Below are 20039 nucleotides of genomic sequence, written 5' to 3'. Positions count from 1 at the left end.
AGTTGGAAGAAATTCTTGCGGGGACTTATTTGAGGTTGACTCTGACGCGGGCCGTTTTTTCTCTCCTTATCGATAAGAGCTGTTAGCTAGTGGCACTCTATTTGCATACAACGGCCATTGCAAGTACACTCCCATGGCAAGTCTGAAGAAAACTATCTGGAATTAATAACATTCGGACATCACCTGGTATTTAAACATACAATACAATTTCTAAACAAAGAAAAACAGGCTATATTATATCATTCAACGCAAGTCTTAAACACAAATTCATAATGCTAGATGATTTCATCCCTCTCATAAATCATCGCGTTAAAAGCTTTTGTGACCGTAGGAGATTTACTCTTCATCTTCTTCTTCGGCAGTCTGCATGAGTTGTCAGTATCATAAGCCATAAACTAAAGGGGAAAACTCACGTTGTCATGGAAGTATTTGCCCTCGGTGGTCTCGTTGATAACTCCGGCGCGAATACACCAGTCTCCGAAACGCTCAGGTGTCTCGCCATCAGTCTTGCGCTCAAGCGAGTACCGTTTGAAAAGATCCTTCATGATTTCCAAAATCTCGTCCTCCTTGATTGATGAGCGGTAGAGCTTGTTTAAGCGCTGGCCGTGGTATCCACCACCGAGGTACATGTTGTAAGCACCATAGGCTTTACCGACAAAGGCAACCTCAGCGAGCCAGGGACGAGCGCAGCCGTTAGGGCAACCGGTCATTCGCATGACAATGCTTTCCTTGGACAAGCCGTTCTCTTCGAGAGTGGACTCGAGCTTGTCGATAAGAACAGGCAGATAGCGCTCAGACTCGGCCATGGCAAGACCACAGGTGGGAAAAGCGACACATGCAGAAGACGAAAGACGCAGACCACTGAATGCGGTGTTGTCAAGCTTATATTTGGCCAGCAGAGCCTTGATCTCGGGAAGGTCGGAGTCCTCGATGTTTGACAGAATGACGTGCTGGTTACCAGTCAAACGGAATTCACCCTTGCTGAGCTTGGCGAGTTCTCGCAGACCAGTTCGCATGGGGAACTCGGCGGTATCCTCAATACGACCATTCTCAATGAAGAAAGTGAAGTGGTTCAAACCCTTCTCATCCTTTTGCCAGCCGAAAGTGTCAATGTTGGACACAAATTTGAACGGGCGTGGCTCAGCGAAGCGAAGACCCTCAGGCATGATCTCTTCGACTTTGCCCTTGAAGACCTCGATGCCCATGTCGTCGATGGTGTACTTGAGACGAGCATGCTTTCGATTTTTGCGGTCACCGTGGTCACGCTGAACAAGCATAACTTTCTCGCAGAAAATGTGTGCTTTATCAGCTGGGACGAAACCGAACATGGAACCAGTTCGGGGGTACGTCTTTTTGTTGTTGTGTGTCACACCCATACCACCACCAACGATCATGTTAAACCCTTCAAGATGGCCATCAGAGCCCTTGATAGCAATGAGACCGATATCGTGAGCGTAGACATCGGTGTCGTTGTGGGGAGGAATAGCGATCGTGATCTTGAATTTACGAGGAAGATAAGTAGGACCGTACATAGGTTCATAATCTTGGACGGCGTCTCCAGCGACGAGAACCTTCTTGTCATCATCATCCTTCAGCCAGATCTCGTGGTACGCAGTGGTTGTGGGAAGCAAGTGGTCGGAAATCTTCTGTGAGACGGCATACACTTCGCGGTGGTATCCGGAAAGCTCAGGAAGAGAACTGCACATGACATTACGGTTGACATCTCCGCAAGCAGCAAGTGTTGTCATCAGTGCTTTGTTAATGGCACGCATGGCTGGGCGAAGCTTGCTCTTGATGACACCATGGAACTGGAACGTTTGTCTTGTGGTAAGCTTCATAGTCTCATTACCATGTGCACTGCTGATTTCATCCATTTGCAACCATTGCTGAGGTGTAGCAACGCCACCAGGAAGTCGACAACGAATCATGAAAGAATAGGCAGGCTCAAGACCTTGTGCCTTGCGCTCGTCACGCAAATCACGGTCATCCTGCATATAGGTTCCATGGAACTTGGTGAGTTGTGAATCACTGGCATTAATAGCACCAGTACTCTCATCCAAAAGTCCCTCGACAATTGTACCTCTAAGGTAGTTGGAGGCAATCTTGATATCCTCGTTGGTCAATGGGGGAGGCTCATCAGCCAGACCCTCAACCTTGTCGACTCCTAGAGCTTGCCACAAACGGGGCTCCCACTCGGCGTAACCAGTCTGGAAAGCATCCGGGTCTTGGTCATCACCCAAACCGATATCAGTAAGTTTACTAGCACCCAAGAAAGAGATACGAGCATCAAGATCCTTTGCAGGCTTATTGTAATAGATTCTGTCTTCCTTGCGAGGCCAGTAATGGCTATCACCCAGACCGAAAACAGAGTACTTGACAGAAGAAAGGTCGAGATCGCCAGAGCTCTTGACAACTTCCCAGAATGCGCGGCCATTCTGAGGGAACTCTCCTTGACCTGCGGTACTCGAGATAAGCACAATGTTCTCCTCCGAAGCAAGATCCTCGATAGGATAATCGTCCATGGCCATAACCAAGGTCTTGAGACCTCGGAGACGTCCGCGATTGCCCAATCGCTTAGCAATGTTGGTAGCGTTGCCGTTGTCGGAAGCGTAGAGAATGGTAAGAGGAGCGCCAAAAAGTCCTTCCAAGAGCTTCTCATACGAATCCTTGGCTTTGCGCTTCTGAAGTGCACGAACCTCGGTTCCGTAAGACTCAGAAAGGTTGTTGGCAAACTTGGGGTGACGTCTCATAAGCTGAGTAAGCTGGTTATCACGGCGAAGGAACTCTTCAAGTTCGCGTTTGATACGCTCAGAGTCAAGAGAGAACTTGGGCTCTCCGTTCTCGTCGTTGCCGGGGTTCCAGCGGTAAAGTGGCCAGTAACCAATATCAACAGCCTTCTTCGTCTCTTGAAGGACAGTCAAAGGAGATTCGTTCTCCTTGTGGTAAGGTAAATAGGCGACAACAACAGAGGGTCCATCGTACTGGTCAGCCTCTGCCATAGCTTGCAGAACCTGTGTATAAGAGCCGTAGACCGCAACGGAGGCAACATATGCATTTCCATAGTTCATAGCATACAAACCAATGTCCTTCTTTCTGCGGGTAGGGTCAGCAGCAGCATGCTCGGAGTATGGTTGAGAATCAATGATGAGCATGTTCACATTAGCACCGGAAGCGAGAACGTGGTGAACACCAGAGTTGCCAAGGTCATAAGCCCAGGCATCTGATCCAATGAGCCATTGAGACTCCTTGAAAAAGAGCTTGTGGTTTTCAAGAAGCTGGCTTGCTACTTGGGAGCCGTCCATCTTTAGGCGGCTAACAACATCTTCAGCAAGAGCATTGACCTTGGAGGGATCCCGTGCGCTCAATGCCCACTTGGACAGCCATTGTGCTGGTCTATCAGTGGCAAATGCTGCTGACTTTGCGGCCTCCTCCACTTCTGCGATGAATCGCTCGCGGTGCTCAGATCGTGCAAGCAAAGAACCAAATCCATATTCAGGGCTGGCAGCGATTGTAGCAGAAATACCGGCATTTTTGGCGCCTAGCTGATTGGCAACGTACAATCGCTGACCAAAAAGTTGATCCAAAATCTTTGTGTAGGCATTTTCAAGAGCGGGCTGGGCCAGGTCTTGCTTTGTGGTGGGCACTTCGTGGCTTCCAACTTCGAGGTTCTGAATGGGTGACGCAGAAGTAAGATTCTGCAGAATGCCGCGTAATGCTTGGTCGACGGTGGATGACTCGACGTGACCAAGACGATATCCAACAAGACGAGGAGACTGCCCTTGGGCGGAAGACAAGCTAGAAAGCAAGTCCAAGAATGATGGTCCCCACCTGGTTGTCTTTCGCACTTGCTCTAGGACAGCAATCTGCTTGAGTGATTTGGGAATTTGGCCTGAAACCTGGCTTCCGATCCAGGGACGGTAAAGACGAGCTGTAATAATCCCAACCTCCTTCAAATCAGCGCTAGTGCTAGCATCGCTCAAAGCATCAACAAAGACACCGGTAGATCCGAAGATAAAAATGGCAGACTTTGCATCTTGCGGACCAGTATACTCAATTGCCTGGTATTGTCTGCTCGTGAGTTTGGCGATAGTCTCCCAAATCTCGGATGACCACTTGAAAATATCTGCAGAGTTGACAGGGCGCACACTGGAGGCATCCACAGTTGTTGCGGCAGAGCTCACATCATGGCTGTCAGTACTGCTGTCTCGACGAGAGGATCCCACGGAAGAAGCATCCTGGCTCAACGATGCTACGGTAGTGGGGAGTGTTGAAGCTGGCGCGGACTCAGCTGTAGAGGGGGCTCCAACGGTATCTTCAGAGACGGTCGGTAGTCGTCCAGAGTCGGCATATAGAGTCTGGCTCTCAGCCGACTGGTTGTATGAAGGTCGAATAGCATCCAGATCCAAAACTGTCTTGACAACCTCATAATCTTCGGGGATGATGGCAGCATCTTTGGCGGAGTTGGCGGGATCGAAGAAGTGAATAACACCCTTTCCAGACTTGAGAGCCAAAGCATGAGCGGTCAAGGCAATGTCTTGAGCTTCTTGAATAGTCTCGGATTGGAGGAAAGTGAATCCGCATTGGCGAATTGAGCTGATGGCGCTGAAGTCTGAGGACTCAATGGCAACGTGCAAGACGATAGGATAGCTGGCGAGTCGGTAGAGGTGGGGAATTGAATTGAGAAGTACAGGAGAGGATGTCGTGACTGTGACTAGTTTGCCTTGCTGGAGGGGGTGGAAGACGGAGAGAAGAGGGTCTTCATTGAAACGAACAGAGCGGACCTAAATAGTCAAGTCAGTCGATGATCTCATGCAGTCGTTGGGACCGAGCATACCTCTGGTGTGCCCTTCAACAAGACGCTGCGATCAAGGTCCTTAGCCTGTAATTTCAATGAGTCGGAGAAGATGGAGTCCGCTTGTAGCGATGGCTGGACAGAGAGTATGACATCGCTCGCAAGGAAGGCGATCCTAGCCACTGGGGTGTGTTAGTAAACATAAAACGGATACATGATCGATGACATCTTACCAGCTTGTGCGGAGGTTGTGACAGACGCCATATTAACAAGCAATTCTCACAACAAGCGTGGGGAGTATCAATTAAAAAAAGCCTGGGGTGAGGGGGGCGAATATCTATATCACCACCACATGTATGCAAGCAATAGTATGGTATACTTGACGCAATTAAACTGTCACACAAAAAGAAAATATTTGCAGAGAAGAGTAGAATATTAGACCAAAGAGAAAAGAAACTCTCCGGGTATTCTATCAAACGGCAATTGAGAACGAGGGGAGTCAAGGAAAAAAATGTCCCTTTAGGGTAATATGCTCAATGGAAATGCGGCGGGCGTGATTGGCAGGCGATCACGACATCGATGCAAACACGCCAAACTTTTCCGCTTTTGCGGAGAGTGGACACTCTGCCGGGCCCCGTGACGAGCACTAACTGTCGGCCGACTGCCCGATTCTTAGTCACTACAGTTACTACAGTCACTACAATCCCAAAAGAGCATTACTATCTCACAAATCAAATCATTATCTAGTATAGTATATGCCTCTACGCCAACCAGTGAATATACATGCAATCACGCCATCATCCCCGCCAGACATCAATCAATGCAGAACTGCGGATATTTGGTCGTAATGTTCAATGTTCAATAATCTTCTCTCTCCAGGTATTTTCGAGTACTCAGTCCGTTTGCCTTGACAAGACATCAGGCTGAAAAATATGAGTATATGCATAAGATGCTCAAACAATCATCCCGTATAGTAAATCATGTCCGAATATAAGATGTAGGATATGTCCAACGCCACAAAAATGGTAATAACTCCAATCAGACAAAAGCATGCTGTCTCGACTCGTTCTCGTCTAGTCAACCCCATTTATCTAGTTTCGTTCAGATCTTGAAGGTCAACTCCGGCATTGCCACCTTCGCCGCCAATGGGCTGCATCAACGAAGCAGCTTGAAGGACAGACTGCGATGGCTTTGGAGGGCCGGTGCCAGACCGGCGACGTCGTTCTCGCTCCGTTAGGCCTTCAATGGTCGGATCGTTGCGAGTATGCATACTGCGACCGAATCCATCCATCCAGCTCGCATCTTCGACTTCCGAGGTATCGGGAGCGAGCCAGTAATTCCTAAAAACGCTAATCATGGCACGGCCAAGAGTTCCTTGCCAACCCTGACCTTCGGGTGTACCAGGGAGGAAAGGCTCTCGGTCAATATCAGCTGCACTAGCCACCGTTGCCACTGATGTGGCACGACTGTGCGTAGGAAGCTGATTGTAGGATGGTTGCGAACCATTTAGCAGCTTCTGGCGCAATGTCTGCCTGGCAAAGGCAAACATGACCAGGACAAAGTATAGTCGAATCAGCAACAGGACGGAAATCATAATGATGCTTTCGAAGCTCTCGGGTTGTTTGATTCCATCGCCGAGACTGGGAGTGCCGGTTATTGCATCCGCAACGCCGGCTGGTGAGGCTGCCGGATCTGCTGTGATTCTGTCTCCGGGGACAGGAATATGTACCGACGAGACATTGTATTTCGGGCTCGTGAAGCCGGATGTATCATCAATCGTTGAGCCGGGACCAGACGTAGTGGGCGAATTGTGCTTATGTTGAGACACAACCAAGAACCATGTCACACCAAATGCAACTGTGTACGCGGCGTTGATGGCGGTATCGAAGAAGTAGAGCCAGGCGAGGCCCAAGCAATGGAAAGGCGTTTGTTTTTTGATATGAGGAAAAAGTATCACGGCGAGGGCAAGGGCGGCCAGTGAGTAGATGTACATGGATAATTGGATGGGCGACAGATGATATCCAGTTAATAGAGCGAGTAGTCCATATAGACCGCTAATTTTGTTGAGAAGTAATGACAAGGTAATTAGCGAGGCGCCGGTCTGTAAGCTCAGGACGACCAAAAAGCGCTGAATGATGCATGTTAGCTGGCGATCACTTTCAAGCATAGATCGTGTGTCGTCTTACCTGAATGCGCGGAATGCGAAAGATGCGAAGCGCCATGTTGATGACGCTCAAGGCGATGGTCGCAGACCACCGCTGCAGACCAAACGGCAGAAATAGGTATAAGCGGTAGTCGATCGAGTCTCTCTTGACGTCTCACTTTCTTCGTTTCTGATCCAGAAGTCGGAAGAGGATCGATAAGATAAAGCGTGGCAGGGAGGAAGGAATGTAACCATGATAAATAAGAGGGAGAGAAAAGAGAGCGAGGCTGGTGGTTCCCGGGGGAGCCGTTCGCCAAGCCTCTAGAGCGATCAGCTCCGAATTTTCTGCTGGCAAATCTTCAGTGCATGACGTCCGTGGCCATTCTTCGACCGTTCAATTCATATTATTTACATGCTAGTATTCTACATAATTTTATGGACATTGCAGTCTGAGTAACAGCCGCATACGAACTGCAACAATGGAACACTTGAGCACACAAACTCGAAGTGAAGCCGTAAGTCACCCGATTTTGATATGATGTTGGGCATCAACCATCCAATCAGAGACCAAAGAACGTCCTCGCTCCACCACCAGCTCAAATTCGTGAATTGTGAACGAATACGAAACCGACTAAGAAGCTAGCTGCTCCTTTATGAACCTAATATACTCAATATTGCTGCCTCACGCATCATTTTCAATAGCGCAGAGTCTGTCGAGTCTGACTTTGGAAAGAGAGTTGATGTATCATCCGGGATCAGATCGCGCTGAGCTTAATCAAGCCTGAAGCTTGGTTGTCTTTCTCACCTAATCTCCGTCTAAGTCCGCATATCGATTAGCGCATCTACAGAAATCATGCTTCTCTTTGAAGGATTCAAACTAGAAGTCTTCTAGACCGGGAAATAGAATAGATAGTATACAATTGATTCAGAATTGAATCATCCTAACCGGCAGCATGGGCTTGATTGGCCGCGAATTCCTCGAGCAATGCCTGTGGAATCACGAATCGCGTCCATCATTGAACTATGGTGCTTCCCAAAATGATGACGGTTCAAAGTGTGGTTTTTGGCATGGGTCCTTCGGTTTGGGTTAATGATTTGGCGAGGTCCCCAGATGATGCTGAATCTGGTGCTGGATGAAATGAGCGGTCGCAGCTTTAGAGAACTCGTCGGATTTTGCTGAGTTGAGTAGTCAGTAAGCCCTTCAGATACGATATGATGCCTTGCTTGATAATTTAGCCATATAATTGTGTTGATATAGATTTTAAGCAAACGGGACCGAAGAATCGACAGAATGCCTAGATATATATTAATCCAGAGGAAAGAAATAGTACTATTCATATACAGGTCCCAAGAATAGGCACTCAAAGAATCATGCGCCACTTATAAACACAACAGCAAAACCCACACCGAACATCTAACAGGCACATCCGTCGTTATTTGTTGGTTGCGATGGGTTAATGTTGACATCAATCACTGCGATGAAGCAATTAGTATATCGTCAGCATCCCTGAACGAAAGACAACTCACTTTGATTCTCCCCCCTCTGTGCCTCCCCATCCATGCCTGGAAGCGCCTGTGCTATCCTCCTAAACAATTGCTTCACATTATGTCCAACCTTTGCACTAGTCTCAATGAACATAAGCCCATTCTTCTTTGCCTCCTCCTCGCCCTGCGCAGTGGTGACTTCCCGCTTGTCGTTCAAGTCAGTCTTATTTCCAACAAGCACAATAATCACATCGTTGCCTCGTTCACCTCGAACATCGTCTACCCATTTTTTGGTGTTTTGGAAAGATTTGGCATTGGAAATGTCGTACACGACGACGGCTACACTGGAGTCGCGGATATAGGATGGGATCAAAGATCGGAAACGTTCCTGGCCGGCTGTGTCCCACAGTTGCAGACGAACTGTTCGATCTTCGAGGTACATGGTCTATAGGACAACCAAAGTTATGTAAGAGACAGACTTCACTAGTCAGGGGAATTCAGGGAAAGACACCTTTGACAGAAAATCAATTCCGATTGTTGCCTGATATGTGTTGTCGAACGAGTCGTACATAAATCGCGTGATCAAAGAGGTTTTGCCGACTGCAATTGAAGTATTAGACCCATAAGCCGATCGTTGAACAGTGTCCCATCAAAGTCGCAACATACCACTCTGTTCTCCGAGAAACACTAATCTATAAACCGCATCAGACCAATTCATTTTCAGCGAAGAACCAACAGCGATTGTAAACGCACTTGAACTTCTTCAACGGGTTCGAATAGGAACCCACAGCTGTTTGGGAAGCCATGATTCGCAGATATTTGGTATAGCCGTCTCTCGAGTTCAGGGGGACTGAAGCCGGGGATAATCGAGCTTGGAAATAGGAAGTTGATCGGTCTTAGAGTATGGCTGTGGATGGATTAAACAAAGCAAATTCGTAACGTTCGTCAAGGCAAAAACAACGATCCGAGGTAAACAGGTTTGTAATTGAACGTGACGCGAGAGGAAGGGAGAGAGGCAGAAGGTATATTAACGAGCACGGGGAGTTGTTAACCTAGTTACCTATGCATTAACACGGAGGGGCTTCGGAACCAATGACGCCGTTCTGTTGAACTTACCGCCCGGCAGATTGCCAACTTGCATCCAACCAGCTAAGGCTACCAAGCACAATCATCATCAACTGCCTACCAGCTACTATCCGCCCTCTTCCTACGGTGACCCCACGCTTTGAGTAGCTATAGGGACTGCGAAATACAATCGCTAAACACGTCGCCCAGCTCGGACGTTTTGTCTTTCACGAGAAATAGACATACATCAACAATGGCGTTCTATTCTGCGGGTGTTGCGACCACCGCACTCGGTGTTGTCGGTGCTTGTAAGAGCTGCCTCTCCAGCTTCAAGATATTTGTCACTAATATTGTGGACCAGATATGCTCTTCCACGGTGAAGGAGAAGCATTCAATGTATGATTCTCGTCCGCGCGATCGACGACTTTTTAACAATCTCTGACGATGCCAACAGGTCGGTCAATTTCTAGAGACTGTGTCACCATACACATGGGCGACTATCGGAATAGCTATGTGTATAGGTCTTTCAGTAGTAGGAGCAGCATGGTACGGAAACCTTCCCTTCCTAGAGAGCTCAACTGACAGCGTCATTCTAGGGGCATCTTCCTCACCGGTTCATCCATCCTCGGCGGCGGTGTCAAGGCACCGCGGATACGAACGAAAAACTTGATCTCCATTATTTTCTGTGAAGTCGTAGCCATCTACGGTGTCATTATGGCCATTGTCTTCTCGTCCAAACTCAACTACGTGGATCCGGTGAATGTATATTCCGGCAGCAACATGTACACTGGATTTTCCCTGTTCTGGGGCGGAATCACTGTCGGTGCCTGCAACTTGATTTGCGGTATCTCTGTTGGTATCAACGGAAGTGGTGCAGCCTTGGCTGACGCCGCTGATCCCAGCTTGTTCGTACCTGATTTTATTCCTTTTATGCGAATGTTGTGTCTAATATGATCTGCAGATTCGTCAAAATCCTCGTCATCGAAATTTTCAGCTCTGTTCTAGGTCTTTTTGGCTTGATTATTGGTCTTTTGGTATCCGGASGAGCCAATGAATTCAAATAAGAATTTCCCTCATACGTCGAGATGAACCCGGGGATTGAATGTTCCCAACCGCAACCTCTCCTCGCTCCGATACCATATCTAGCGAGCTTCTCATATCTCTGTCCCAGCCGGCAGACCCGTCTTTCTTATCTGTATGTCAACGGGCGTATGGTTTATATAGGTGCATTATGATTTTGTCATCGCATGATTGTTGTTTCGTCTAGTGGGCGATTGTATAGTATTATACCTTTGGCATATGTCAACATTGTTTGAAACATCAGTATTATAAATTATATCCAAATAGTTCAATCATTTGATGTCAGTACTTCCACGGAGATGATGAGCACTGACGGACTGAGGATGTGGGGCATATATCACTCCCCCAAGTCCTTCACTATTCTGCATACATTCCAAAACTCTATATAAACGTCCGGTTCTCCATTGAGCATCTTTCACCTCTGTTCTCCGTACTCGTAAACAATATATGCATCATGTCCACAGAGCTCCTCCGCCCAGCGATTCTGATCATCTCGGACACCGCCTCTATCAACCCGCAGAGCGACAAGTCTGGCCCAGCCCTGACGGAGATATTTGCATCCCCTCAGCATTCCAAGACATGGGCAATTCCTGTCGTCAAGATTGTGCCTGATGATTTTGATCAGATTCATAATACTGTAAAGGAATGGGCTGATAATGAGGATGATCGATTTAATTTGATTTTGACGAGTGGTGGGACAGGGTTTGCGGTCAAGGATGGGACGCCGGAGGTCTGTATACATTTGTGTCTTTTGTATGGCGTTTCACTGACTTATCGCAGGCGATCTCACCGTTGATTCATCGTCATGCGCCAGGGCTTGTGTAAGATTCATTAGTTATCTGGTTTTTCGAGACTTAGTCTAACAGTAAGCGCAGGCACGGCATGATAGCGGCATCTCTGAAAGTAACTCCATGTTTGTATTGAACCAACACAGTTACCAGTTGATATAACTAACGAGTCTCACAGTTGCTATGATGGCTCGTCCCGTGGCAGGKACACGAAATGCATCCCTAATCATCACACTCCCTGGATCACCAAAAGGAGCCAAGGAGAATCTTGAAGCAGTCATCAATCTTCTCCCACATGCTTGCATTCAAGCAGCCGGCGCAAACTCGCGTGAAATCCACGCAAAGGGCATCAAAAAACTTGAAGAAGACGCCGGAGTGCCGTCTAAATCCACAAATGAGAATGAGCACAGCCATGGCCACAGCCATCACCATCACCACCATCACCACAATCACAACCACGACCAGGGACACACAATCCCCAAAGCACATACATCACCAGAAGACAGACCACAATCCAACGACCCCAGCGCTGGTCCTACACGGCGATACCGTTCCTCGCCTTATCCCATGCTTTCCGTGGATGAAGCGCTCAAAATCATCGCTCAAGAAACTCCCGAACCTGTCATTATAGAAGTACCGGTAACTACCGACCTGGTCGGCTCAGTGCTTGCTGAAAACATCTATGCCGGCGAAGCCGTCCCAGCTTATCGCGCAAGTATCGTCGATGGATACGCAATCATTGTACCCGAGGACGGCAACGGGCCTAGATCCAAGGGCATTTTCCCTGTGGCTTCTGTCTCGCACGCTCAAGCAGCATCTATGCCTCCGCCCCTTGAGCCGGGGACCATCGCCCGAATTACTACCGGTGCACCTCTACCATCAAACGCGAATGCCGTGGTCATGGTCGAAGACACAGTTCTCGCCTCCGCAACACTGGACGGAAAAGAAGAAGCAACCGTCGAGATACTGACAGACGACATCAAAGTCGGCGAAAACGTTCGAGAACCAGGTAGTGACGTTAGTAAAGACTCCAAGATCCTGTCCAAGGGAGACATGATATCCGCCATCGGCGGCGAAATTGGTCTTCTCGCATCAACGGGTACAAGAACCGTAAAGATCTTCAAAAAGCCTACTGTCGGCGTATTGAGTACAGGCGACGAACTCGTCCCTCACGATGAACCCGTTCCATTGCATGGCGGTCAAATCCGAGATTCGAATCGGCCATCCTTGATATCCTGTTTGAGAGCTTGGGGCTTTGAGACGGTCGACCTGGGAATAGCCCGCGATACMCCCGCCGGCGAACTGGAGAACGCTCTTCGGGGCGCGTTACGTGGTACATCAGCTTCTCAGCCCGCGGTAGATGTGATCGTCACAACGGGGGGTGTATCGATGGGAGAATTAGATCTACTCAAACCAACCATTGAGCGCACGCTGGGCGGCACAATTCATTTCGGACGAGTGTCCATGAAACCCGGTAAACCGACCACATTTGCCAGTGTCCCGTACAAACCATCATCCTCAGCATCCGCATTAGGAGGGCAGCAGCAGCAGGAAAGAGAGCGGAGACTCATATTCTCATTGCCCGGAAACCCAGCCTCGGCGCTGGTTACATTAAATCTTTTCGTCCTGCCATCGCTACACAAATTGATGGGTCTGGCGAATCGAAACAACTCCTCCCCTCAAGCCAACACCACCACTGCAGTAGGCTCAGGATTAGGTCTGCCACTCATAACAGCAACACTTACACATGGAATCCCGCTTGACCCCAAACGGACAGAGTATCATCGCGCTATTGTGAGCGCGTCACGGCGTGACGGGAGGTTGTATGCGACGAGTACCGGGACAGCGGGTGTTGGGCAGAGGAGTTCTAGGGTCGGAAGTCTGGCGAAGGCGAATGCGTTGTTGGCTCTATATCCAGGGCAGGGTGTTGTAAAGGAAGGACAGACAGTTGAGGCGTTGCTGATGGGGAGTTTGATAGCGGAGGATTAGTTCTATCTGCTTAGAGATGATGAGATGAGTGAATGAGAAGAATGCTGATTTATTTCTATGTATATTTGACAAAGCATCGATATGTATACTCTAGGATGCAGTCTTTGACAAAGTGAAAAATTCTAAGTCTTCCAACCCTTCTTCTTCTCGGCTCTCAATGCCAACAACGTCCCATCTTTGTCCTGCCGCCGCGCAATCTCAACAACAAGAAACCTCACAAAATCCGGCAGAATCCAATAACTGCTATGAGCACTCAACATATTCAGATACTGAATGTTCAAAGGTCCACCGCCGCCAGATATGAAATAATCGATCTGTCCGTTGTCGTTCAAAAGCTGCATACGCTTTTCTGCAATCTCCTCGCGTGTGAAGTCGTGCGTTTCGAGTTCGACGTTTGATGGTAGTTTTGTGATAGCTGCGGGTCGTGAGGGGAGCATGGTGCCTGAGAGACCGGAGGTAGTCATGGATTTGCTAAGGCCAAACCCGAATATCGATGAGAAGAAGGAAGATGAGGAGCTAGGAACGACAGCTGGTTTGAGAGAGGCAGCTAAGTCACTGTCTACTGCTGCATTGACTTGATATGCAATAGCTATTTGACGAAGTTAATAAGTGAGCATATTTGTGATTTGAAGAAGACATACGGTCTGTGGTGTGCATGATATTGTAGAGGTTGTCTAGTGCCAGACAACCATATTTCTTGGCCTCCTCTGCAACACCCTTTTCCATATCCTCGCCTTCCCTTCCTGGTTTGTTTCTGCCTCGTCGCGGGAGCAAATTCGCTTGTATCATGTCAGCTTTGATCAATTGGAATGGGAGATGCGCATACCTTTGTTGAGCAGCAGAAACAATCCCACAGGACTTCCGCAGAGAAACACATTCTTCGGGTCGAATTCAAAAATATCATCATGCAACTCAGCTGACTGCAGGTCGAAATTGGGTAGACTGGTAGGCTGGTTGCTCAAAACATCAAGTGCCATGACACTTCCTAAGGAGTGAGCCAGTAGATGTACTCTGCCGTGTTCATGGAATCCAGGATTGTTCATACACCACAACCTATACACTCGGTTTGCTTCCTTCACCACAGCTCGAATCATTTTCTCTTTGTGGTGAGAGAGGTAGTAAGGTACATCCAACATGACGTCGCTAACAAGTGTGCGGATCGCAGGGATTGTCTTTGGTGTGAGGTCATCAAGTGTGTAGTGATTTGCGGTAGGATCGTTCACATCCAACGAGTCTATTTCAGCATCTGCAAGTTCCAGGGTCGACCGCCAATTGACAGGCAATACCATGATACCTCCATGATCAGGTCGAATATGTGGCCAGATTTCTTCGTTATTAAGTTCCATGTTGACAGATCTCCGAAACGCATTGATAGCATGGGTGAAATGATAGCTTTCCATTTTCTCGGACAGTTTTTGGCCGATTCCATGAATTACAAGGACCAAGTCTGACGGGTTGGGACGACTCCCCTCAATATCGCAAGCATAGCAAATTTGTTCACCTCTTGTATGCCTTGTCTGAGGACGCGTCAAATAATGCCTCATATCAATGTTCGTTTGTTTGACAGGGTGGAGTTGATCCCACTGTTTCCGGTCGAATCCACGAACAACAGGTATGCCTATTTGACGTCCTTTGCGAATTGAACTGAGCGGTCGGCGATTCCTGGAAACTGAGGGCAGGAGACTCGGGCGAAGGATCTGAGCGTCTTTGCCGTCGACGTAGATGACACTGGCATTCTTGTATGAACCTGATTCGGTTTTTATTGTAGCCCCGCTGGCGGACAGGTTTTGAGCAAAAATGATCTCCTCAGTTTCGGCATCTTCATCATCGACGGAAACCTCTGTAGACGTTTTACCTTGTGCCGTCTCTGGCCGGCTTCGAGAGATGGAATCATTCTGCCAGAGCTTGTATACAACCTTCATCTCAGCATCCGCCCCATGCTCGACGCAGCTGTTGAGTTCATCTTGCCACGTATCTGTCCATGCACGCATATACTGATAGCCATTTTCAAGTTCGTTGGCAAGGTGTGGCTCGATTGGAAGCATTGTGTTTTTGTAGAACCATGTAGCACGAAGGACGTCTGATATGTCGTGGAGCGGGCTCCAATAAATTGGTTTCATCTGCGTCGGTTAGCAAATGAACAATACACAAGGGTAAGGTTATATCACCTTTAATCCAGGAAGCTCTACAAGATGTAGACGTGAGACCCCAACTGGAATCTTGTATCTCGCTGAGCGATCATCCGGATCGTCGGGCGATGATTCAGTATCTGGTACATCAGCAGCCGCAATATTTGTGATTGCTTCACCCGGTTCGGAAGCTGTTATTTCGCCATTTTCGGCACCGAAGTCCATGCTTTGGACGTTCTCATCATCCCGAGGTTCCTGCTCGCCCTGCGAAGATGAAGCCCCCAGCGAGCTAGAAGCAAGATCTTCTGAACCAGGAAAAGAAATAGTATTCCTCTTCATAGATTTGAATTTTCGTCCCAACGGAGACATATCCCTTTTCCTAGGCCAAGTCGACGGGCCAGATCCATCAGGTTGGTTGATTTGTGCCGATCTCGTCATAGGCAAGCTACCAGGAGCCCTAGGATCGCCCACACTCCCATCTCGTCCAGAGCCCGTTCCTAAAATTTTTATTTTATCCTTTCCGACACCCGCTTTTTGGTTGGAATCATCCACAAGAGCCCTCCATGCTTGTTCCAAAGCAATATTATCTCGCGCCGAGAAGGGCTGTGATGCGAAGGCCGTTCTCGCAGCCGTCGAAGTCGTAGCCGCCGGAAGAGAGGTCAACGGGTCATCGATCGGAAGAGAAGCCGTGTAGAAGAATTGAGCATTGACTTGAGGCGGATTGGGCGAGGATTGGAGAGCGACGAGATCCTGCTTTGGAGTCGATCGATGGCATGCTGGGCCGTACGTGTGGACGGGACCGGACATAACTCAGATGACTCCCAGACAGTGATTCGAGTTGAGATGTGTATCAGATAATGTTTCGTTTCATCGCAGTGTGTCACTCTATGTTCGGAGGGAATCGTCGAGTAGCTACCAAGGCAGCAACCAACGCAAGGCTAGCAGGGGCATATTGCTGTAGACACGAGATATTATTAAGATCGACGTGTAATAGAAATCCCGCGATGACCAGGAATCAAGAAAGCATATTTCCAATGTTTCTCACGAATGAAACGGAGAAAACGTAGTTGTGTTGTAAGACACGAGCGGTGCTTTTGCCATGTGTGCAGTGCATGTGATCGGAGCGGTGATGACGTCGCGGGCTGCGCTTACGTTGTTTGTCGAGCTAATTCTTCTAATTATAGGGGTAAACTCGACTTTTTCTTCGATTCATTCCGTTCCAACTATCACTAAATTACTTATTCATTCATGGGATCATTTCGAAAATAGGCATTAAAAACAACAAAATAGAGAAAGGAAAAGCATCGATACCAAAGATTGGGGAGGCCAAATGATGGTCCACCGCCAGATCAGCCATAGAACGAATCTCGCTGAGAAGGCTGGAGCTTAAGAGCCTCCATCTTCTTGTTGTACTTGGCCTGATGAACAAGTCTCACGACTACCTGCTTCATTTCGAGGAATGTGGCGATAACATCTCTAGAAGCGCCGAGCACCTCGAGAATGGGTTCGACGTCGTGGAACAGCTTGCGAATAGCGCTATCGGGCCAGCAGTAGGTGCGAACGTTCAGCTGATTGACGACGCTGCCCCAGGCATCCAAAGTAGCTTTCAAAAGCACTGGATCCAGTCCGTATTTGCCAGGAAACTCAAAGGTACGAACGTTGTGCACGATGATTTCGCGTTGAGTCTTAAGATCGAACTGGAATTCGGGGACGACAGGTCGGTTCTTGGACTTCCAGAAATTGACGAATCGCTTGATTGAGTCGTTACCGAGAAAACGGTTATTCTGCAGCTGTACGAGCAGATAGGCGTTGGCGCTCATGCAGAGAAATAGTTCAAGCTTAGAGTAGATTTCCGACTGAGATTCTGGGTCGACGTTGATCGAGATGCTTGGCTTCATGACGATGCCGTGCAGCAGCTCCATTCTGTTGTCATCGGGGTCGCGCTCAATTGTGCGCTGAATGCTGTGCTTCTGTTTCGTGTTATTCCCAATATTTTCTGATTGAAGAAAGAGAACATACGACGCGCTTGCTGAGCGATCCCATCTTCTCGGTCACCCTCTGCAAGTTTGACTGTTTCCAATCCTTGTCCTTCCCGAGATAGCCATCCGTACCGTACAAGACCTTCTTCTTTGGCTGTCCACTGTGGTGATATGGATCGATGGGATCAAAAGGTACGTGATCTTTCTGTGTAGCAACAGAGCCAGTGCTTTCTGAAGTTTGTAAGAGAGGGGCTTTCTCGCCGTATTCGTCAACCTCAGAAGGCAGACGAGCTGCGTAACGGCGTCGAAAGGGGACTCTAAGAGCCGCCAACTGCGAATACATGTCGCTGTTGTTGTTGTTATTGTTGGACGATGTCTGAAACTGATCAAAGGTGTGAAAGCTAGTCTTGGTGTCTTCAGTTTTCAAGACAGGTTCACGATCTTCCAAGTAACTAGCACCAGGAAAGACAGTTAGTGGACGTGAATCCTGTCGAGAAAAAGAGTCAACTTCAGTGTAGTGCGACCGCTCTGATTTGAGGTGGGCAGCATTGGGAGGTTCCAGTGGGAGAGGTTTCGAGGTGTCAGGGCCAGGACGCATGTTTTGACGGGCGAGCCCGTGAACCCGTCGAGAGTTGGCTGTCCCTGCGGAGTTACCATCGTAACGCCAGGTACTCCCACTGCTTGTGGTCAAATCCGGCCAACGATCATCGTCTTCATACACTGACGAAGAAGGTCGTGGCTGTTGCAATACTCTGGAAAATGTCAGCTCTGTGCAGATAAGTCAGATGTCAGAATTATCATTCATCTTACGCGTCGTAAATGGACGCAATTCTTGCATTAGCAAGATTTGCTGGGGGAGGTTCCGTCTTCACTGGATGTTTCTGATTGACATTTCGTGGCTTCAATGGCTCTGGCAGCAATGAATCTACGACTCCACGTGCTGTACGAGTAAAGGAGAACCGCTGGCGACTCGAAGGAGAGGTAGGCGAGGACGCTGCAGTCTCAGTTGGCTCCTCGACCATTTTCCCTTTGGCATCGGGATGGTAACAACGAGGCAGGAGGATTGGTATATCCCCGTCAAGATCAGAGAGCCTAGTCTCGTTGCCATACTCAGGATTGAGAGATTTCTCGTCTTTTTTCTTTGAGTGTGCGTCCATTCTTGTCCGGAGATGAACTGAAAAGTGTGAAAATCAGATTAAAGAAACAAGCAAAGCCAACTTGTGCATGCACATGAGAGATGTTGGTGAGAATGAGGGTGAACAACAAAACCAAGAAGAAAGAAAAGTTCTTATTACTGTTGCTGTGGTTGTTGTGGGTAAAACTCTTCATCGCCGGGGGCGACGAGAATAAGAACAATGTCACAGGCTCAAGCACCAACAACAACAACACACAATGAACAGAGAGTCAATAATTGCTTGGTGCACTGTGCTGCCAATATTGCTCCTCTACAGTTCAGGGTCTTGTCATGGTGCTGCAGGTCATGCCGGATGGGCAGGCTCGAGTTGGATATCTACATATCGAATTTGAGACTCGACATTGTTACACTTTAAAAAGTCAGGCCTTGGCTTGCATTACAGAAGTCTATACTCGACGGACTACATTATCCAGCCTTTGAACCTTCGAGCTGCACATATGTTGAGCAAATAGAGACTATCAAGATAATAGTGGCGACTTCTTGGGTGTTCTCGAATTGAAGCTATACTGGAAATTGCAGAATGTCAGATATTTTGAAAACACTGTCAGAGCATACTACAGCACACCCGAATCCAGTCCACTACGGTTCCGGTGCATTATCAAGACAAGTAGTATTTGTAGTATGGATGTTCAAGACTTCGAAATGCTTTTGTTGAGGGGGAGTCATCGTACGTTGTCAAGGTAAACTACACTTAGCTATATACTGTTTATCCGAGTCATCAAGACTTATATTCAAATCAATCCATCTTCTCTATAATCCTAGATATAATTGCTTAAGTATACTCGGTTATCTACTCTAACTATTCTTTCTGTAAAAGGCCGGTCTCGTAGGTCTTGCAAAGTCACGTGACTGGTCATCATAGGAAATACCGACCATATCGCGAATGCCGAAATGCGTTCCTGAACACTTTCTTCCTGGATAGCAGTAMAAGCCATAACCACCGCATCAATCAGTCCAGTACACTGACATAACTTACATAACTGACATAACTGACATAACCGCGCCGGAGACGATTCGCGGCTGGAGAAGCAGGTCTGCAAAGCCTCTCCACTTGCCGATTTTCTAACCGTGAGTGGAGCTCTGATTGCCGCGATCCCCGACCGACCTCTCCTACACTCACAGACTCTCTAAACATCTCCCCGCACTGAACCCCAGTTTGCGTTCCAATGCTGCCATTTGCTGCAAACCCTGCTCTACCCATCGCTCACTTCACCGGTGGACGCCATGGTCCAGCTCGTTCCTCCTTGGCTAGTACAGCTCCAGCCATGTGGGCCGTTGCGGACGTGAACCAATATTTCTGCAGCTAATTCAACACCATCTGCCGTTTTCGAGATCCGGCCATGCGCTGATACACGATGCATCGGTCATTCTTCATCTATTTAATAGGGGCCTTT

The 20039-nt window shown here is 48.2% G+C and overlaps 7 protein-coding genes across 7 annotated transcripts; 2 read left to right on the top strand and 5 right to left on the bottom strand.

Annotated features, from left to right (window-relative positions):
• Positions 1-336: 336 nt before the first annotated feature.
• BHQ10_006912 (uncharacterized protein) lies at positions 337-5056 on the bottom strand (the record flags this gene model as incomplete). The annotated part of the gene is made up of 4 exons (XM_040879551.1): positions 337-363; positions 414-4781; positions 4835-4974; positions 5026-5056. 4 exons carry the CDS (start codon positions 5054-5056, stop codon positions 337-339), a joined length of 4566 nt encoding a protein of 1521 aa, XP_040735416.1.
• Positions 5057-5879: 823 nt separating this feature from the next.
• Positions 5880-7014, bottom strand: BHQ10_006911 (uncharacterized protein; the record flags this gene model as incomplete). Its single annotated transcript, XM_040879550.1, has 2 exons — positions 5880-6920; positions 6979-7014. 2 exons carry the CDS (start codon positions 7012-7014, stop codon positions 5880-5882), a joined length of 1077 nt encoding a protein of 358 aa, XP_040735415.1.
• Positions 7015-8022: 1008 nt separating this feature from the next.
• Positions 8023-8862, bottom strand: BHQ10_006910 (uncharacterized protein; the record flags this gene model as incomplete). Its single annotated transcript, XM_040879549.1, has 2 exons — positions 8023-8111; positions 8463-8862. 2 exons carry the CDS (start codon positions 8860-8862, stop codon positions 8023-8025), a joined length of 489 nt encoding a protein of 162 aa, XP_040735414.1.
• Positions 8863-9738: 876 nt separating this feature from the next.
• BHQ10_006909 (uncharacterized protein) lies at positions 9739-10549 on the top strand (the record flags this gene model as incomplete). The annotated part of the gene is made up of 5 exons (XM_040879547.1): positions 9739-9793; positions 9847-9881; positions 9940-10031; positions 10082-10390; positions 10447-10549. 5 exons carry the CDS (start codon positions 9739-9741, stop codon positions 10547-10549), a joined length of 594 nt encoding a protein of 197 aa, XP_040735413.1.
• A 470-nt stretch (positions 10550-11019) lies between these two features.
• BHQ10_006908 (uncharacterized protein) lies at positions 11020-13342 on the top strand (the record flags this gene model as incomplete). Its single annotated transcript, XM_040879546.1, has 4 exons — positions 11020-11295; positions 11346-11386; positions 11441-11478; positions 11532-13342. The coding sequence occupies 4 exons, from the start codon at positions 11020-11022 to the stop codon at positions 13340-13342; spliced, it is 2166 nt and encodes a 721-aa protein (XP_040735412.1).
• A 122-nt stretch (positions 13343-13464) lies between these two features.
• On the bottom strand, positions 13465-16278 carry BHQ10_006907 (uncharacterized protein; the record flags this gene model as incomplete). The annotated part of the gene is made up of 4 exons (XM_040879545.1): positions 13465-13931; positions 13984-14121; positions 14169-15462; positions 15511-16278. The coding sequence occupies 4 exons, from the start codon at positions 16276-16278 to the stop codon at positions 13465-13467; spliced, it is 2667 nt and encodes an 888-aa protein (XP_040735411.1).
• A 542-nt stretch (positions 16279-16820) lies between these two features.
• BHQ10_006906 (uncharacterized protein) lies at positions 16821-18607 on the bottom strand (the record flags this gene model as incomplete). The annotated part of the gene is made up of 3 exons (XM_040879544.1): positions 16821-17441; positions 17491-18202; positions 18261-18607. 3 exons carry the CDS (start codon positions 18605-18607, stop codon positions 16821-16823), a joined length of 1680 nt encoding a protein of 559 aa, XP_040735410.1.
• Between the last annotated feature and the right edge of the window lie 1432 nt (positions 18608-20039).

This window comes from Talaromyces amestolkiae (assembly GCF_001896365.1).
Source record: "Talaromyces amestolkiae strain CIB chromosome Unknown scaffold13.1, whole genome shotgun sequence".
Classification (NCBI taxonomy): Eukaryota; Fungi; Ascomycota; class Eurotiomycetes; order Eurotiales; family Trichocomaceae; genus Talaromyces; species Talaromyces amestolkiae.
This window is presented reverse-complemented; position numbering and strand designations above follow the sequence as displayed.